This window comes from Anser cygnoides, chromosome 1 (assembly GCF_040182565.1).
Source record: "Anser cygnoides isolate HZ-2024a breed goose chromosome 1, Taihu_goose_T2T_genome, whole genome shotgun sequence".
Taxonomy (NCBI): domain Eukaryota; kingdom Metazoa; phylum Chordata; class Aves; order Anseriformes; family Anatidae; genus Anser; species Anser cygnoides.
The window spans coordinates 146,265,001-146,284,853 of NC_089873.1; the positions used below are offsets into that span (position 1 = coordinate 146,265,001).

The following is a 19,853-nucleotide window of genomic DNA, read 5'->3' on the forward strand; positions in this document are numbered from 1 at the left end:
ACTGCGTTGAATTCATCTGAAACAGAGGAAGGCTACACTTCGGCTGGATCAGCTCATATTAAACTACCTTATACTTGTGACACCTCCTTCAGTACCTTCTGGAGGACCTTGAGGTGTTGCTTGGAGTTAGTTATTAGGGTGATCTCCTTTCCTGAACAAGACAGATTGGGAGACCTGTCTCACAAATCAGCCTGATATATTTTACTTAGTTACATTCTAGGTTGAAAGCATGTGTGTGCTGCTTTTGCAGTGCAAGCTGGAAAAAAATTTATGTCCAGCAAAATAATGCCTCCACACCTGGTGTATAACCTACAAAGGGACAAACATTTATAGCACTGGTGTGGAAAGTGTGGGGAAGCAGAAAGCGAGCACAGATAGGGTACAAAAAGACCAGCAGCCCGAATGGGACATGACACTAACGTTGGCAGCTCTGGTGCTCCCAGGCCCTATGAGGCTCAGGAGGAGCTGGCGTTGCTGCAGGCACACAGCTCAGCATCCAGGCACCAGGAGGAGGCTAGAGGCAAGGCACTAGGGCGTGCAGTAATCCCACAGCCCTAGAGCCAAGAAAGGTAAATCAAATGGCTTTTTGAAGCACCAAGGGAAAACAAAACAAAATAAACAAATAAAAAACAACAAACCACATTGTTTATTCCTTAAAGCCTAAAATGTTGCACAAATTGGAAACAGGATAGAAAAGATTTTGCAGAATTACACTTTTTTTCACTCTTTTTTTTTTTTTTTCCCTTCCTTTTCTTTTCAAAACAGCCTTCTCTAGCTATTTATTTTGCTTGCTGTAAAGCTGGGAGGGATGTCAGCGGTGACCTTGCTTTAAATTCTTCTTTACCTAAATAAACATGCTTGTAGGATGCAGGACTCAGCTCCCTTTTTATGAAGAGATCCCTTGACCACCCTGAAATCTTTGTTGCTGCTGCTGGATTACCATGTCTTCTCACTTCCTCATATCTTATCTACCCTGCAGACTACAAATCACACAGATTTTTACCAACTGGAAATATTGTTTTGCAGCTCTATAGACATCTAACAGCAAGAGCTATGAGACCTTGCAAACCAGCTTATGGTTATCTGAAGGCCAGAGGCATACAGCATAAAATATTTTATGGTGGAGGGTTTCAGCTAAGAAAAGTTACCTTTTGCCACAGCTACTGTAGGGATAAAATTATGATTGGGATTAAGAGAATATCCAAAGACTTGTGTGTGGCTTGAACTTCAGGCCACTGTTCTGCCTCTAGTCCTCCTAGTGTCTACCACAAGATCTTGCAGTTCCTCTCCATACCAGCAAGCCTGCCTGCTGCTGTTGAAGAGATGATGGTTCAGATGATGGCTCAGAAATCTCACCCAGCCTTCCTCTATAGCGGCCTGTACTTGGCATCTTCTGAAGAAAGTGAAGGTCCATATTGTGCCAGCCCTTGCGCCTTTGGGGCTGTTTCAGCTTGGAAATCTTCGGCAGGGCCCTCTCCTCTGTCTCTGCACCCTTTAGGGTGTCCACACTTGTCCTGTGTTGCCAGCATAGCTCTCACCTAGCACTTGAGAGGTCAGTGAGATGATGGCAGTGGAAACCCTGCCATGGTTCCTGGTGGTGCTCCTTAGGGAGAAGGAGGGACAAGGGCAGAGCTTGCTCTTCTTTCACATGAGTTGGTGTAGCACTTAGGCGTGCAAGTCGGGAATGTAATGGGTGACAGCATTTTGGGGGAGAGGGAGGAACAGGAACAGCCCGAAGCAGGTAGAGGGTGGGCTTAGGTTTGCCAGTGCTCCGGAGATGGCTGACAGTGCTCTGAGATGATCTGTATCACCGTGAGGAAACAGTGACTGGAGAAGAAGGGCAGAAAGGTTATCTTCTTCCGACTGGTTTAATGCACCCTTGAACAAGATGCATGTGGAGGTGTGGCCAGGCAACGTGTTTTTCTGAGCAGGTTCCCTGTGGGTAAATGCAGGCATTGTTGGTAGACCTGCATCACTTCGTGTTTGTTCTGTGTCCCGTTTAGCTAAGCCAGTGTTTCTTGGAAATGATTTCGGGAAGTCAAATATTCTCCCCCTGCCTATCACGAGCGTTGCAGAGTTCCCCCAGTTAGTCATTAAGCTGCTTATCACATCTGCACTCAAACGCTGCCATGTGATAAGCTTTCGTGCTGGGTGCTCCACCGTGGTGGGGTGGAACTGGTCGGGCTGCACTGGAAGAAATGCAGGTGTAGGTAGGTCTGCTGCGCTGCAGGACGCGTCTGCAGTCTGCGTTCCCTACAGCCGCTGCCACGCAGTTTTGTAACCCAGCAGAGCGTGCGGTCCTGTACTTACAGCAGAACAGCCTGCTTGCATGGGCAGCTTTGGTGGCACCGTGCCCAGAGGGACAGGTTGTCCCTCTTCGCCTTGTAATTACTCAGTGGCTTTTTCTCAAGACCGTGTTATTCCTGGGTTCAGCAATTGTCCTTCCCTAGAGGTCTGTCCCACCGGGGACCGCGGGCACTTCACCTTCAGACAGCAGAAGTCAGGAGAGATGAAGCCTACCTGGAGTGCAGCTGTTTGTTTAAAGCCCTTTTGGGGCAGTAAGAGCCTCTTTCTATGCCCTTCCAGAAAAAGGCCAGCCTGCTCTGTGCTGAGGGGCGGGGAGATGAAAGGGTTTAGAGAGGTGCAGCCCACGGGGGAAGAAATACAGCAAAATCCTAATGAAGGACTCCCAAGAGTACTCCTATAATTGGGGAATCTGTATTGCTTTGTTATTGTAATTATCACTGAAATAGAAAGATGCATGACTTTTGCTTTATGAGGCCTAAATGAGAGGAGAGTTCCTTTTAGTTTTTGTTTATTTTTTTAAGTAGTTTCTAACTACCTATAGCGAGATAAAAGGAAAGTGCAGCTGCAGTGAGCTTCTCAGATTTATTTCTATTCCATTTGCACCTGGAGTGTGTTCTTAAATTGGGCTCTACCAAAAACTACCTTAGAGGAAGTGTCTTTAAAGAAGCAGGTTTTAGGCATGTCTTCCCATGTCCTAAGTTAGTAAAGATGCGGAGATCAGCTGGAGATAATGTTGTGGTGAAATGTTCTGAAATGAAACGCAGAGCTATGCAACTAACCCATGGACCTCCACCAGTTCAATGACCTTGCTTTTAAAATACATGCTGTGGGACTTGTTACGGAAGCTTAAGGCTTTCTCTAAGGGGGGAGCTGCTGGGTCATCCACAAATGCAGCACAAACGAGCCAAGAAGGTTGAAAATACAAACAACACGGAATAGTAACCAACCTGCCCAACACAAACCTGTTTGGTCTGCCCAGATCAACATGTGGTGGCTCTGAAATCCAAGCAGACCCGTGCATCTTCCATTGTACCAACTGTTTACACAAAGCTGGAAGCTTTCTGCTTTTCTTCAGTTTAAAAAGGATTATATTTGGCAGGAAGCAAGCACAATTCTGAACTAACCAATAATTTCCATTAATTTTCATTAGTCAGTCCCCTGTCTCTCAATTTAAAAACAACTACAACAACAACAAACTCCAATTAGAAGTTCATCTGTTTTAGAGTATTACATTGAAAAAAGCCTCGATAAATTGCTAGGATAGACTTCTGGAAGAGTCTGTATATATCTCATATGTCTTTCTGATCCTTGTAGGTGCAGTTCAGGTTGGGCACAGGAATTAAGTTTCTGCTCTCAAGTTTCCAGTGACTTCTAGACTATTTCATTAAATCACAACCCTGCCAATGGCTCTGTATATTGCACAAGTAATTACTATATCGTATTTGATCCTTGAAATTTCATAGTGTAAAAGGTTATTGCTGTATTTGCTATCCATGCACCAAAACTTAATTTGTGGGTAGCATTTTATGCTATTTGCTTTGTTTTGTGTTAGACTCAGTACAAAGAAGGAACTGGGGTTTTCCTGCTATCCCTCTTTCCAGTGTTTTAAACTGAGACATTGAAATCCAAACATACCTAATATTGTCTGTCTGGTTTTAACATGCTAGTTGGCATTTGTGTCTACTAATGATGTGCCTGAAGGTATCTAAACATTTCCCTTCACTTCAGGACATACTCGTCTACATGTTTTTACATATTTCTTGGTTAGGTTGCTAATGCAGTGCTGTAGAATTTTTTTTCCATAGTTTTTTTCTCTGTGAGCTTGAACTACAACTGAACTTCTTTAAGCTTTGAAAAAATTCAGCTCCAAATCCCTTTAGATCAGCTCCCAATTTCATCTAGTCAATTTAGAGAGTTTTGTTTCTTAAAATTCCCTCAAACAACCATTGTGAAGGAAAAGCATTATTTCTCTGTATGTTTGGCTGTACTGCTCCATAAATTGTGAGGATTTCTGTCCCTGGGGGTTCTTCCTCCCCCCAGACTTACTTCCTCCAGTGTGCTGGGCCATTCTTACAGGAAATGCAGAGTGGGGAAGGGATCAAATGGGTTCAGAGAAAATGCTTCCCCCCAGGAAAGGTTTTCGAAAGCTAATTTCCTGCCCAGAATCCTATCGGTTGCATCAGATTGTTGTCAGTCTGTCAAAATTCAGGCATCTGTTGTGAGGTAAAGGGGTGACAGAAAAATGCCACATGCTCTAAACAGTATTAAAGGATTAGTGTTTTATTAATGCCATGTGCTGACTAGTAGCTGACTTAAGGTGGGTGAATTTGGTGCCCGTTTCTCTAGCAGATGGTCAGGTTTGTTTTTTTGTGCAACTCCTCATCTTCTGCTACCCAGTTGCATCTGGAAACATCCTGGTATGTTACAGTATTTATGTCAAGGGCATGCTCCTAATCCCTCTAACTCTCGGCTTGTTTTCCATTTGCAGTTTGAAGGGAGGAAGTACTGTGAACATGATTTTCAAATGCTTTTCGCCCCTTGCTGCCATCAGTGTGGTAAGTTTTACGTTGAGGCAAAGTGCTTCCCACTGATCACAAATGGGAAGTCAGCGTATTGCTGGGGGAAGATGTGCAACCCTTCTGTATCTCCTCTGGGAGGTGGCCCCACACATCTGAACTTCCAGCATGAACTAGGCTTCAGAGAACCTGGGGAGCTGCTTTTCCTACAGGTCATCAATCAGTAGGTTTTTTAAAAAAGGTTTGCGTTATTTGAGTGAACAGCTAAGCTGTTGGTCCAGTGACCCAATGAACAGACCATTTCATGGTTATCTGTACCTACATGCATGTGCTTATATTCAGCCCTTCTCATGCAGCTGAAACCCTCCAGCGAGTCTGTCATCCCTTTTGACAGTTATAACCCATCCGTGTTGTCCTCCTCCATGGAAGCAGGGACAGTCTTCATCATCTACTCTTACCATCAGCTGATGAGTCAGCTGGTCCCCTTTCATATTTCTGAAACAAATTCCTTCAGCATCTGATGTCTAACCTGTGTAACGCTGAAGGCTGCCTTTTGTCAATTTGTCTGATGATGTAAATGCTTGCGTATCTGCTACGCTGTAATCAATTGCCAGGTTTTTTACCCTCTGTGTTCTCTGTGTGTGACACATTTGCTTGGGCAGGGCTGAGAAGTCATTACTGTACCATTGCTTGAGCTGGTCGGGAAGCTCTTGTTTTTCCGCGGTGCCTTGGCAAGCCGCTACAACTTCTGCTTATCTTAGTAAGGCCTTTCCCTTGTGCAGAGGGAGGGGCTGGGTGCTGGGAAAGGGGGAAGCAGATGTTCTGGAGCTTTGAATTTAAAGCTGCAGATTTGAACAAGGAGGGGAAAGGGAAGAGGAAGAAGGGGCTTAATGGTGATATCTGAGCAAACCTGAAGTATGCGGCAAACCAGAAAGTGTCTCACTTCATTCCGTCTGCAGGCAGGCCAGTCACTTCCCAAGCATGAGGACCTGTTGTATTCCTCCAGTCACTCTGCAGCCCCCTTCCTTTGTCCCCTTCCTGCTCCTCTGTGCCAGGGCTTCCCCGTCTGCATCCCTGCTTCTGGCCTGCAAAGGATTTTCGCAAACCCTCCTCTCTAACCTCTTCAAACAGAAAGTGCTGCTCTTCCTGCACGCCAGCATTGTTCACACACGGCTCCTCTCTGTTAGCACTGTTACTCGCCTTTGGTGGGCTGGGCAGAGGAGGCTTTACCTCTTCAGCACCCAGGAGCCTTTTGCAGGATACCAGAAGCTGTTCTGGTCCCAGGCAGAGGGGTATGGAGGAGCTACACCATGTATCTCCAGGGTTTCTCCTGCCCAGCTCCACATCTAAAACAGCTTCAGCTGCTCCTACCCTGGCTCCTCATAGCACCGGCTCTGTTAAAAGCTCATCAGTTTTACGGACTGACTTGTTCTGACAGATGGGTTAAAAGTAAGTGACTTTGCTGGAGGGTGTGACTGGCTGGCTGGGCTGCCTCCCAGGTCACTCTGCTCTCTTACCTACAGCGCCTTATGGGTCCTAACTGAAACTGGGCTTTTCCAGTGTTTGGATTTACTAAGGGTGGCCAAAATCAACAGGGCTGTTGTCAGCAGTGATGCCTCAAGCTTTCCTGACGTTTTTAGAGTCCATCAGGTTTTATTCTTGAAAAGCTATGACTTCATGGGAATGCCACAGAGTTGCATGCTAGACTTCCTTTCATCCACATCTGTTATCTGATGGATCGCTCCTCTTTGACAGCTGTTTGATTTGTAGGCTCTTTGGAGCCACGATTCAGCCTTCCTCAGCACCAGGAAGCTGAGCTCCCAGCACGTTTTAGGCAGAGTGCTCTGGGGCACTGCTCAGGGGCCTTGGCTACAACGTCCATGTAGGGAACAACTAAACACGTGTCCCGTGTGTGGTGGACATGGCTCCACTGCCTGTGCAGTGGAGTCACACAGTGCATGCACAACGGTAATTTTAACACTTTTTCAATGCCTTGCAGGACAGGACTCCTTGTGGTAGGTTAGAAGTTGTTGTGTGTGTTGGATTTACTGTTTAGTAAGTGCATTCTCCCACTGCATCTTTGCACTTTGACTTCATAGTTGTTGTTGTTTTTTTTTTTTCTTTTCTGTTTTTTCCAGTAGGTCCAACGCCACCCAAGCTCAGTTCGGTTGTGCTTAGAGTATAGAGCCCCTTCAAGGCTAGATTACAGACCTAGTGGAGTAGAAGCCACTACTGTGTAAATGACAATTTAAAATTGTCCTCTTCTATAAGAGGAGAAAGGCAAAGATGATAAGGAGACAAGAATGCCATATTATATAAAGAACTCTGTATATTTTGCAAGAGTTTGAGATCAGATGAGAAAAAAAAACAGATAAAGGACTGGAAAAGGATAATTGCAGAGAGAAGGTGGAAAAAGGCTTATATATAAAGAACAGAAGGTTGTCCATCAGCAAGGACATCTGCTTCTGACCCACAGCACAAAAAAAAAAAAAAAGCAAACAAAAACAACCCAAATTACAGAGTTTAGAACCAGAACTGCAACACTGAAATTATTAATATATTCTACCAGATTTGGGGGGAGGTGGGCAGTATATGAGGAGAGGATGATGATGCAATTGTAGTGATTCACTTGTGGGTTTCTTTTAACTTTGTCTAGCGTGGTATTGTAAATTCTTGTCATTGTGTTTCTTACAGGTGAGTTCATTATTGGTCGTGTTATTAAGGCTATCAACAATAGTTGGCATCCAGAATGCTTCTGCTGTGACATCTGCCAACAAGTATTGGCAGATATTGGATTTGTCAAGAATGCTGGGAGGTAGGTCTTCATCCTTCTGTTACTGCTCATGAATAAAATGAAATGAGAGGTGGGACTTAGAAGTTATGGCCCTTAAAACTTTCCAGTTGAGATGGAGTAACTGAAGTGGCTTTTATGAGAAAAAGGTCTAAGGGTGCATCACAAAATTAAGAATGAATAGCTTAAAATATGCACATAAAATCTTAACCATTTATCTACCTCAACACCAGATTACTTGTCAACACCAGGTCTCATCTGTACCCGGTGACATTTCAGGATTGGTAGGGTACATTCTGATCAGAGAGACAACATTCAGATGTAGAAGTATTGTATTTTTTTAAATCAATTTTTGTTTTTCCAACATTGGCTTCCAATTTGGGTCCAGTTCAGCACCTTATTCATTAATAAATGTTTTCAGCTCATCGGGATCCTTCACTTTTTTACCAGCTGTGATCACAAGGATGTTTTGCAAGTGGATTATATGGCCATGGACTTCATAAGTTTAATATGACATACATGGTTGTTTTTATAGAATTAGGACCTGTGTGGCCATCCAGCTTCCAAGCTAAATTTTTAAGAGTTTGAGAGTAAAATATTCAGCAGTGAGAATCTGTAGTGAACATTGTTTTCTGTGTTTTGACACAGCTTAAATTCAAACAAGTTGAAGAAATGATAGTTCTGTGGTGATTGGAAATACAGTGATAGCCCTCCTTCTTCTGCACTTGGTTTACCTACCAAAGAAATTGTTTTAAAGACTTTTTCTTCCAAAAAAGGCTGATTGAAATGAAGTTCTAATAGATGTTTGATTTATATTTTTCACGGTACTAACTGGTGCTGGTACTTACCTATGTTTTTTATGTTGTTTCAGACATCTCTGCCGTCCTTGCCATAACAGGGAAAAGGCCAGAGGCTTGGGAAAGTACATTTGCCAGAAGTGTCATGCCATTATTGACGAACAGCCTCTCATATTCAAAAATGATCCTTATCACCCTGATCACTTCAACTGTGCAAACTGCGGGTAACTTGAGTTCTGCAAAGGAAGACAAGAAAATGCTGTTTTTATTTGCTTCTTCCGTTTACATTTTAAAGTGAAATCCAGTACTGTTAAACAGTCAAAAGGGAGAGCTTTGGGTTGCATTGTAGCCAGATGTGTGTCTGGTTATCGCTTTTGGGACGGTGGAGTTAGATATTTAGTTCAAACAACAGCTGATATGTTAGGCAGTAATGAAAGATTGTAATCTGCAGCATTTTCTTAGGAAATACGAAGTCTGGGCACAGGTAAATGGTTTTGTAGCAGCAAAATGATTGATAGCTTCTTTTTCTGCAACAAAGGGTAGGAAAGTGATCCTCCTTAGCTGCTTGAGTTACTATCTTGCCCATGTTATTTCTTTTTAGCTGAGTTGCATGAAAAATTTTGTTCTTTCCTTTTAAAGACATTTTCTTAGAAGCTTTCCCTTACCTCATTTTATCAGCTTCTGCAACTGTAGTCTACATAGCTTCATGTTTCTACATCCTCCCCAGATGCACAGATCAGGGGACATTGTAGGATATAGCACACATTATTAGTTGTTTATTTTTGGTACAAAGGAAGCTATCGTTTCAGTGCTGTAGCAAAGGCTGATTTGAAAATCAACCTGTAGTATTGCGTCAGTGCCAGTGTCAGCTCATATTTTTCTTTCTCTGATGTTTTATACCACAGGGAAAATGTAAAGAATTGCATTTTCCTTTCAGTTACATTTATGTAAAGCTAAAATAAACAGGTGATAAGAGGACCAGAATAGAAGCCAAGCATGACTACAGCTTTCAAACACGTTTGAAAACAGCTCAGTAGCTATTTTCAGAGAGACTTAATGCATTGTACTTAGCAGGGTTTTCTCAGTTTACTATGGAATCAGTCTTGTTTCAAAAAAAAAAAAAAATGAATTGCCATATTTGATGCTGCTAGATCCATTATTGTAGTATAAATCCAATTTCTAAAACAAATGCTAAAAATTAGATTATCTCCAGAAACTCTCAAGAGTTGAAATCATTCAGTTCCTTTATTCATGCTCTCAATTAATTAACTTTTGAACAGGAAGGAGCTTACTGCTGATGCTCGTGAGTTGAAGGGAGAATTATATTGTTTACCCTGCCATGACAAAATGGGTGTCCCCATCTGTGGAGCATGTAGAAGACCAATTGAAGGACGAGTGGTGAATGCTATGGGCAAACAGTGGCATGTGGAGGTAAACAATAGCTGATACATTGTCTTTCACAAATGTAAATATTAACATACCTGGAATATTGCTGATCAGTCTACATGAAAGGATTAGAAAAGTATGCAGGAATAATGAGTATATACATTCTCCTAATCCTATTTTCAACCTTCTCATGTCTGGTCTTTCACTGTGAAATGAGAGTAATTTCCAACCTTGCAGAGACCTTTGACTGTGAAGCTAAAATCATTAATCAGAGGAAGCACTGCCAGGCCCTTATAGAAGAAAATTTCACAAAGTGAAGAGCGGGATATATGGAAAGGCAGTAAAGTTCTGTGATAACTGTAATATTACTGGGCACCATAATATTCTTAAGTCTTTCACAGTTAACCTGCTACAGGTAAAGCACTTCATGGGAGGGTTTCATATTTCAAGGGCATGTACAAGACTTAGTTCCATATCTTCGTTTTAAATTAGGAAGATAAGTGGTCTATTCCTTTTGTTTAGAAAATCTCCTCCAGCAAGAGCTTTCTTCACAAGAGTGTAATGATGGTGCTTATTATTTAATCTCTCTTCATTCTGTTCGTTGATAACACATCACTTTGCTTCCTTTTTTTGTAACTTTTGGATTGAAATGTTGAAGACAAGTTTTAATTCTCCTTTTCAAGAGAATCAGTGGCTCAGTAGACGTGACATTCACATTGTTTGATTTGCTTTCCAGAAAAAATACAGTTACTTCCAAGTAATCCAAAAATGTATATAATTTTCTTCATAGCATTTTGTTTGTGCGAAATGTGAAAAGCCATTCCTGGGTCATCGTCATTATGAGAGAAAAGGCTTGGCATATTGTGAAACCCACTACAATCAGGTAAGGTTGCATATTTTTAGAAATTGTGTTGTTAAACTCATGTATTGATTTTATTAAAGGAGATGGAAGACCATAGATATTCTTCTGATTTCTCATAATCACCTGTGGTTATAAAGCTAATTAGCAGATGTTCTGTTGCAGTTAATTTATATCGGTTTCTCTAATTATAAATCTGGCATTGAAAAACATAACTGCAGGGATTTCACAAAGACTAGATGGGCTAATCAGTATCGAGTTGTTCTTCAAGCTTAGTGGCGCTTATGTAGAGCTGTTTCAAGCTTTTGCATATCTGCGAGATGAGAGCAGCTAATAACACCGAATCTTTCCCAAGAAATATAAGAAGATTTGCCATTCAGGAGCTGTGGTTTGACACGAAGCCTTTGTGAGTAGCGTGTTTTTTTTCTGCTACTCTAAGATGATCCTATGTTAGGATACACAGCATCACCCAGCTCATTCGTTCAGCTGCCTAAGACTACAAAGACTTAATTTGTCAGAGGACACCACCTAGTGACCACTTGCATTTAAATAAGAGCTATATACAGTTCCCTGCAGACGCCCTTAATTGTGCAGTGCAGCACTGTAAGGTATAAACCATTATTATTTGGAAGCCAACCACAAGGTGTCACGTACACACCTTTGCTTGGCTGAAGTAGGCATTATCTCTGGGAGTTGTAAGGCATCTGCTAATTACAGATGGATTCTTAATTTGTCAGCGATGAAGGGCAGATGATTGAAATGTTGCTGGCACACTTGTAGGCAATAAATGCCGTGACATTAGTAGAAATAGCTGCATCCATGACAGGGCAAGAACGTACACCAGGCAAGAGTTGTATGTTGAAGGAATGTCATTCGCTACATCAGCTCCTACAGTTAGAAAAAAAATACATGAAATTTTGGGCATACAAAACCATTCATAGATAGTTACATTGTGGACAGATGTTAAGTATGGAAATGGAATGAAGGATTTCTGGCCTTTTATTTATTGATTGATTGATTTTAAGAAAAATAAATTAAGCATAGCATTTCCTTACAGCTTTTGCCAGAAAAAGTAGCATGTTGTTCTAGTCTTGCTTTTAAGTCCAAATGTTAAATTGGATGATTACTAAAGATCTGTATGTGACTTTGCTGTATTTTAAATGTTCAGGATTAGAGAAATAGTAAAACAAAACAACACAACATTTTTAGAGTGTCAAGCAGATGTAAACAGATGTTTTCATCTTCAACATTACAGAGACTTTTTCTGATAAGATGATGCAAAACTTAATTGGAAAACAAAAGCAGACCTGCTAATTTTCTCTTTTTTTTTACTGAAATAAACAGTAAAGCTACTGTGCCCATCAGCCAAAATAGAGTGTTTTGTTATTTTGAGAAGCTACTCTTGATAAAATCATTCAATTAAAAATTCATTACTTCTCCTTCCTCTTCAGCTGTTCGGTGATGTTTGTTTCCATTGCAATCGTGTGATTGAAGGAGATGGTAAGCACTTTTCTGACTGTTTTCTTAACGTTACATTTTGATGGAAGTTCTTTCTTAACAGCAGAAGTAAGGCCGTTGTTGAATCCCTGGCTGTTCTCATTAAACCAAAACAGGCCATTATCTTGATCAGAAATTAGGATAGATCTGATTAGTCAGAGGCCAAATAGTAGGAAGACCTTGTAGTGAATGTTTTGTGATAGTGGAAGATCACCCAGCGTCTAAAGAGAGCTGTGGTCAGCTGGAAACCCTTTAGTAACAAGGAAAGGCCAGGGATGCTGGGAGATGCACTGGTGGCTTCCTGCCCCACCTACCTTAAAAATGAACACATGCAACTGTGAGAATGACTACATTGGCATCTTCTCAAATGAATTTAGGGATCATGATCCGGATTTGAAAAAGAATTTAGATATTTAAAGATTTAGGTGGGCTTTCTAATGGTTTTTTTTAAGTGCCTAACTTTCATTATTTCAATCCACTTCCTGGAGGTATTTGCCTATCTATCTCAGGCACCTGTCTTTTGAAAATCTAGGCTGATGATAATTTCACAAAACCAGGAAGGAATTGTAAAGATCTGTCCTGTGAAGGCATAAGCGGAAATGAGTGCTTTAATTTTGGGGGGCAGGGGGAGGGATTATTTTGGATGCTTTTTGGCATTTTATCATAGCTGGTTGTCCAAAGGCAAATCATTCTACCTGCAATAATGCCACATTACTTTGTTCCTGGTTACACCTGCCTGAAGTAAACACTGTAATACCAATGTTAGCCTCACCTAAACCAAAGCTATTAGCAAAGTGGGCGGAAGCCTCTAGCTTTTAAAAGGAGCCATAAGGTAGTTCATAGTCATGTAAATATAGGGTGAGACCCACATTCTGGGAATGTGCTTTCCCCACATTTTTGGGACTGGACTGTACCTGCAGAACAACAATCCAGAAGGCTTTGGAGGAAGCTGTATCTTCCCCTTCGCTGAAATCCTGAATGAAGAGAACTGGGGCTTGAAGCGAATGAATAACTCAGCCTTGCCTGATCACCACATCTCTGTGTGTTTCTTACGTTACATCGTGTAATCTGACTCCCATATTGTATGTGTCAGCCACTGAACTGAACAGATTGAAATGTCGTCATTTCTTTATTTTCATGGTGTGTCTTCAATTATTCTACATTTCTTCTTTCACTCCTGCACAGAAATTTGACACTGCTGTCACAAATGATGAGTATCCAGTACTTTATTTTCTCTCTCTCTGGTGAAACAGACATCTGTGGCAACAGTTTTTCAAGAGAGTGTCTATGACTGTATTGGAGAGGTTGCTTATAAGCGAAGACTTTCATCTGCTTAGTATTATTTTGGCAAGCGGGTGAATAACTGTATGCTTCTGTGGATGTGCTTGGCCCAATAGTGTAGGAAAAAAAAGTTTTGCATGACAATGTGCTGGTTCTGTTTGCTGCTGACAAAATGTTGCATTTTAGGAGAAAAGCATTGCATTGCCCTGGATCCTCTACATTTGGTTAAAAAGAGAAGCAAGTTTTGGCAAGGAACATTGGGAAGGTATACTGTGAAAGAGAGGAGGAACAGAAAAGAGAGATAAAGAACAAAGAGAAAAAGCTTTCTCTCCAAAACAAAGAGTAAAAATATATTCATGTTTATCATGATAAAGTGATTTATCTCGTTAGTCCATAACTTTTTTTCACTTTGGTACCTCTGATTTACCAGCAGTGTCCTGATTCCTAGCTTCAAGTTAGTTTCTTCAGCCAGGCAAGTGCTATAGTTGATGGCACTGCGGTCTGAGCAGGGTCTGGGGAATGAAACAGAATAAAAACATAAACACCCTTTTGCTGGATTGCTTTTCAGCTGAAAAAGTCTCCTGGTCATGTTTGAAACATGGCCTCATAAAACAGTTGCCTGAGGTCAGCATGCTATGAGATGAGGTAGAAGCAAGCAACGCGAGTCAGAAATTTGTTAAAATGGTCTTGCTGGTGACCATAGCATTGTATGTACCCTCAGAGACAGCTTTATCAACACTTCATGGTCCCACTGCACAGCATTCACATGTACCTATGTGCCTTCCTAGTCTTGCCATGTTATTGTTATGGTCCTCAATACTTGATATAAGAATCAAATGATTGTTCTTCATGTCTCGTGAACATTACAGCTTTTTCTTTATATGTATATTTTTTGTAATGCTAATGATTTCCTTTTTCTTTTCACTTGCTCTAGTTGTGTCTGCTCTGAATAAGGCATGGTGTGTGAACTGTTTCGCTTGTTCAACCTGCAACACTAAGTTAACACTCAAGTAAGTTTATTGATAGGTGTGATGCCTTCAAAATGGATCGGTGGTTATCTTTACAGTGGAAATGTTGCTGTAGTTTAACTGTTACGGTACAAAAACCATACAATCAGCACTGAGAAAATTGCGCCTGTTTCTTCCTCTTGCTCTATTTACTAATCTACATCTTTTTCAGCTGTCTGTTCAGTTCTTCCTTCAGTTAAGTCTTCTTAACTCTCCTCCTTTTCTGTCCCTTTATTTTTTCTGTTTAACTCTAAAGGGATAAGTTTGTCGAAATTGATCTAAAACCTGTCTGCAAACATTGTTATGAGAAAATGCCAGATGAATTTAAGCGACGCCTTGCCAAACGGGAACGTGAAGCGAAGGATAAAGAGAAGCAGAAAAAGAAAAAGCCAATCTGTCTGTAAACTTTTTTTCCTTCTCACCACCACCTCTGCTCCTTTCTTCTTTGGTTAGTGCTAAGGGTGCTTTTATTTAAAATTTTTGCATGCATTCATGGCAATCAAAACCAAAATATTTTTCACACAACTGCAAACTCAGAATAATGTTATTTCATTATCTTATGTTTAGTCTGCCTTGCTCTGCAATGAGATTTGAAAGGCCTTTTAAGTGACACAGCTAATAAATATGGACACTTGGGAGAAGACTGCATAACTCGCATGCAGTACTGTAATTACTGTCTACAATGTATATAACCTTGTGGCAGTAACTTCATAGACATGTATAAATTGGAGCTGTATTTTTTTGTCTGTGCACATATGCTATGATACTTACTTTTTTCAATATCCTTGCCATTAAAAATGGGACTTTTTTTTTCTTTGCCTTGTCATTTTAGGAATAAATTTGTTGAATTTGATATGAAGCCTGTCTGCAAAAAGTGCTATGAAAAGTTTCCTCTAGAGCTGAAGAAAAGACTGAAGAAACTAGCTGAAACTTTGGGAAGGAAGTGAAGACTTATCTGCTCTCCCTGTTCTTTATGAAAATGTTATACGTATTACTCGTGGGGGGGGGGGGGGGGGGACTTTGAGGCTGCAATCAGAGAACAGATTGTGATGCATGCCTTTCAATCAAATCGAGATATTTTGAAATTTTCCATTCTCTATACATGTACATGTATACTTATTTGTTGATAAATAGGCCACACTTACAGACTAAATTAAATATCAACTCACCTGAAAGGTTTCTGACCCTGATAATGCAGTTGAACTGGTACAAGTGCACCATTGTGCACAGTAATCTCTGTGGAATTTTAGATAGAAAATACTCTTGTGAATACCTGCAAAGACACACTTTGCAAATGTGTCCAACGTTACGGACACGTAGTGTCATTTATATTACTGAAAGTATCGATGTGCAAATTAAGCATGAGGATAAAACTTTAAGTGTCTAGGGCAAGAAACCAAACATACCTCACTTCGTGGAAAAAAAACATGCCTAGATTTCAGGTCAAATAGTCTCATTAAGGAGCCTGGTTTCAGATGATTTGAAAAGTATCGTGTTTCTAAATACAGTCACTGTACAAATGACCTGCTTCTGATAGTTTGTGCTTACATGATGAATCTTTGTACATCAGACTTAGCATGAAATATCTATATGAAGTCTATATTCCTACTGCAAGAAATGAGCATACTCAGAACTACTTGAATTTTGCTATATTCCATTCAGAGTAACACATTAACTTTTATATATGCTTTTGCATTGTATTTACTTTTTGTGCCTTATTCTGCTGGACCATACATAACAGTGTTCCATTAAATATATATATATAGTTTTATTTTTATTTCATATTTTTATGCAGAAACTATATACAAGGTATTTTCAAAAGATAACATACTTTGCCTTAATTATTCAGGATGCAAGAGGAATTTTGTTACAAATGTGAACACCTGAGGTTTAAATTTAGCTTCTTGGCTTCTTTAACTTCTACAACAGTAATGGAAATGCATATTTCAATTAACTGGCAATATTACTTTTACACTGTGAGTGTAAATATATGTGGTTTGATCCTGCTAGGATCTATTTCTTTAGTCATCCTCAAGAACTGAGCTCACAAGGCATCAGAATTCCTTATAACATACACCTGATTGTTTTATACCGTTGACTTCTATTCATGCACACCTGTTATATTTTTCCTTTTTCTATTGAAAATACAGTTACTTAGGAATTCTTGATGGTACTGTGTTATCAAGTACACGTGTTTTTTTTTTCTTTTTCACACTAGTGACTTACACGGATTTTGTGTAATTGCATCATAGCAAGCAAAATTTCCTTTCCTGTTTATGGAAAACTAGTTGCTTCAAAACATCTTTCCAGTGTCATCAATAAAGGCTATGTTATTAAAACTTGTATCACGTCTCTTAAATGAGTGTTTGAGATGGGTGGAAAAGCGGCGAGGCAGCCTTTCTTCCCTATGCTTCTACCTGTGACTATGTAAATACTTCCTTATCCTGATTTAAAGGAGACATACGCCTAACCTACGTATGCACTTTAGTTTTTAGGTTTAAGAAAGAAACTGCGGTTTGTTTCATAACGAACAACTTGGTTCTTCTGGCTGTTTTCTGAATCGGCACAGTCACTAGGTTTTCCTAAAGAAAATACCTTGTCTGAGTTTAAAATGCATACCTTCCTACCACATTTTTCTCTCCTGTTTTCAATGTAATGCGGCTTTCACCTCAAACCTACAGTTTAGTGCTAGGTAAGGTATTTTTTATTGTTATTATTGTATATATTTATTCAGTACAGTAACAGTTCAGTAGCTGAATGCAGTCCTTATTGTGTTCATGACAAGAAGTCCTCTCCCCCCCCCAAAAAAAAGTTTATATAACTAGCCTGATAACACCGTTGGGATTTTGGACTATGCAATGGATCCAGGAGACCACTCTCAGCAATACGTCCTTTAAATTGTAATTCAGTTCTTCTAGTTTTTTCACGCTCCACTGAGAGCATGCACAGCCCTACTGCTCAAAGAGTGGGGTGGAAACAGTCCCTGACCCCGAGAGGCATGGCCTGCCTTGCGTGGTTATATCCACCCAGCACACGGCAGCCTCGTTTGCGCCTCCTGCAGGCTCTGCGGTAACCCTGTGACCTGAAGGCAATGTTTTTTGCTGTTTCCAAGTTCTTGATCATGAAGACTGCGCTCTGGTGCAGTAGCACCAAGGTCGTGGCCTCTGTGTCATTAACACCAGTGTATGTGTTTCAGACCCCACTGTGTAGCACTAAGAGCATGCAAGGGTTCAGGGGTTCAAAGCCTGCTGCGTCACAGAAATATTTCTGAAGGATGGGGCCGCTAGAGGCCAGGTAGTCCAAACCTCTGCTCAAAGCAGGTCTAACTTAAAAGCTGCACCAACACCGAAAGTCTTACCCAGCCAAGTTTTGAGTATCTCCAAGGAAGATCTCACAAGCCTCTGTAGGCAGTATGTCACAGTGTTTAATCACCCTCCAGGTGTTTTTTTTTTTTTTCTTCTATTCTTATTATTGGAGCCCTCTCTCCAGTGGAGGGTTGCCCAAATTCACACTGCTCCCTTGGGAGCTGTCTTTGGAGTGAACTATCATTGAAATAATACCCATGGATTTTGTCATCAAGAGCATTATTAAAAGCAGTGCAAAACAGGGAGGGAGCTAGCAATTAGACAATTAACCTGGACAATTACAGGTCTAGTGCTGAAGCTTACTTCCTGGTCTGTCAGTATTATAAATATTTCACATAGCTGGACGTGCTTTCTTTAAAGAGGCTGAGTTTATTACTGTTTTTTTGAACCTTGACCCCTACTAGGTCTCTCAAAGGAGGCTGTGGGCCTGGGATTTAGGAACGGATGCCTCAGCTTTGCCCCCTTTTTACTGCATGGGATCAATCATGCATGAGCAAGAGAGATTCCTTTTGAAGCTCCTGCTTAGAATAACAGTAGGGAGCGCTTCAGAAAGCCCAATGGATGTAGCTGTAGGGGGAAGGAGCTGAGCCTAAAGCCTTTCTGCCTCCAGCAGTGGCAAATCCTGAGCTCAGTTCCTACCAAGGTATCAAGATGTGTAGTGAGCCAAGCTGAGTATGGTCTGGTTGCAAGGTTAGCACTAGAGCCGGTCAACTGCTGGCCTGTCTGGTGGGCTACCTTCCTGGTGTTGCAACCACTGGGGACAACGTGGTGCTAATTCCACAGAGATGCCGACCAGCGTCAAGGCACTCGACCTTGTCTGTATGAAGGCAATTTCACACGCCTCCCCATGATGAAAAGCAAAAATTTCCTCCAGTGACTCCCAAGCCAGCTCTCGGATTCTCCTCTGCACCAGCGCTAAGACTTCTAATCCTCAGCCTGGCAGGTGTTGACAAACTGCTTGTAACCCCAGTCATTTAAAAAGCAGAGGGAAAAAAAAAACACGCTAATTCTTCTTATGGAATTAGAGCCAATGTGTAAAGAAATCACCATTAATAGAGCAAATAATAAAAGAGAGGGTTAACTCTGGTTAACTAGGGTTAGGGTGTTAGGTGGCTGCTGCTGATCTCCTTACAGAAACAAGGTGGATACTTTATTTTTCCTGCAAAGATGGTAGGAGTTGTGGAGATGTCGGTAGTGCTTAGGTGTAGCAGGAAACTTGTGTATGTCAATGGGTTGCTAGAGACTGAGAAGGGGATGAATTTTTAATGAAGAGATATTCACAGAGGTATCACACGACTCAGGGACAGCCCAGTGGCCACATTTTGACCAAAGTGACTGGAACTTGCAGAAAAGTGAGCTGGGCACCTCCAGCAAGCGGGCTCCTGCTGGGAATTAAGCCATGGGGCAACTGCCTTACGGCTTAAAAAAAAATAATAATAAAAATAGTTTAAACCTCCTGTCTCAAGCTTTGCAGCCTGCTCATCTTAACAGCTGCTCCCAGCTGATTTCTGAAGGGCCATTTCCAAACTCATTTCCTAACGCCCCGTCACGGAACCCCAACGACCGCCCCCAACGACCGCCCCCAACTGCCGCCCCCAACGGCCGGCCGCCAGCCCCGCGCATGCGCTGCAGGCGGGGTGGCCCCACCCAGCTTCCCGCCCCTCACTGTGGCGACAGCTTCTGCGCATTCACGGGGGGCGGGCGCCGTAGGGCGCGCGGGGGGAAGTTTGCGTAACGCGCGGCGGCTCCTGCGCACCCTCCGCAGGGCGGGCGCCGCAGGGGCGCGCGGGAACGTATGTAGCGTGCGCAGCGTGCGCAGCGTGCCCAAGGTGGGGCGTACGCGCTACGCGGCGGGTGCCCCCGCCGGGAGCGGCGCGGCGCGGAGCAGAGCCCGGCCGGGCTCGGCGCCGCCGCGGCCGCCATGTTGAGGCGCAGCAAGGCCGAGGTGGAGCGCTATGTCGCCACCTTGCAGGCCGCTGCGCCTTCGCTGAGAGAGGTGAGTGAGGCGTCGCCGTTTCCCTTGGCCCGGGGGGGAGAGGCGGCCGGG

At 42.0% G+C, this 19,853-nt stretch overlaps 2 protein-coding genes and 1 long non-coding RNA gene across 6 annotated transcripts in view; 2 read left to right on the forward strand and 1 right to left on the reverse strand.

The window, feature by feature from the left end:
* Nucleotides 1-16,784, forward strand: part of LOC136786330 (uncharacterized) — a 33,228-nt gene extending 16,444 nt beyond the window's left edge. The window contains exons 4-12 of one of the 2 annotated variants that reach the window (XM_066990466.1): nt 4,796-4,862; nt 7,518-7,638; nt 8,486-8,635; nt 9,692-9,842; nt 10,588-10,680; nt 12,108-12,156; nt 14,369-14,444; nt 14,698-14,889; nt 15,274-16,784. In XM_066990466.1, the coding sequence (XP_066846567.1) occupies nt 4,796-4,862; nt 7,518-7,638; nt 8,486-8,635; nt 9,692-9,842; nt 10,588-10,680; nt 12,108-12,156; nt 14,369-14,444; nt 14,698-14,845 (855 nt within the window). In that variant the 3' untranslated portion in view covers nt 14,846-14,889; nt 15,274-16,784. The remainder of the gene's footprint in view (nt 1-4,795; nt 4,863-7,517; nt 7,639-8,485; nt 8,636-9,691; nt 9,843-10,587; nt 10,681-12,107; nt 12,157-14,368; nt 14,445-14,697; nt 14,890-15,273) is intronic. The other variant, XM_066990467.1, reaches the window with a different exon arrangement.
* On the reverse strand, nt 284-19,394 carry LOC136789706 (uncharacterized). The gene is made up of 4 exons (XR_010828622.1): nt 17,800-19,394; nt 13,851-13,946; nt 8,463-8,647; nt 284-3,055 (listed from the first exon to the last, which is right to left on the reverse strand). It is a non-coding gene; the product is annotated as an uncharacterized lncRNA (long non-coding RNA).
* Nucleotides 19,395-19,537: 143 nt separating this feature from the next.
* The window catches only part of LOC106029619 (E3 SUMO-protein ligase RanBP2-like), a 38,551-nt gene continuing 38,235 nt past the window's right edge, over nt 19,538-19,853 (forward strand). For all 3 annotated transcript variants that reach the window (XM_066990462.1, XM_066990461.1, XM_066990463.1), the window contains exon 1: nt 19,538-19,802. In XM_066990462.1, coding sequence (XP_066846563.1) covers nt 19,728-19,802 — 75 coding nt within the window. In that variant the 5' untranslated portion in view covers nt 19,538-19,727. The remainder of the gene's footprint in view (nt 19,803-19,853) is intronic.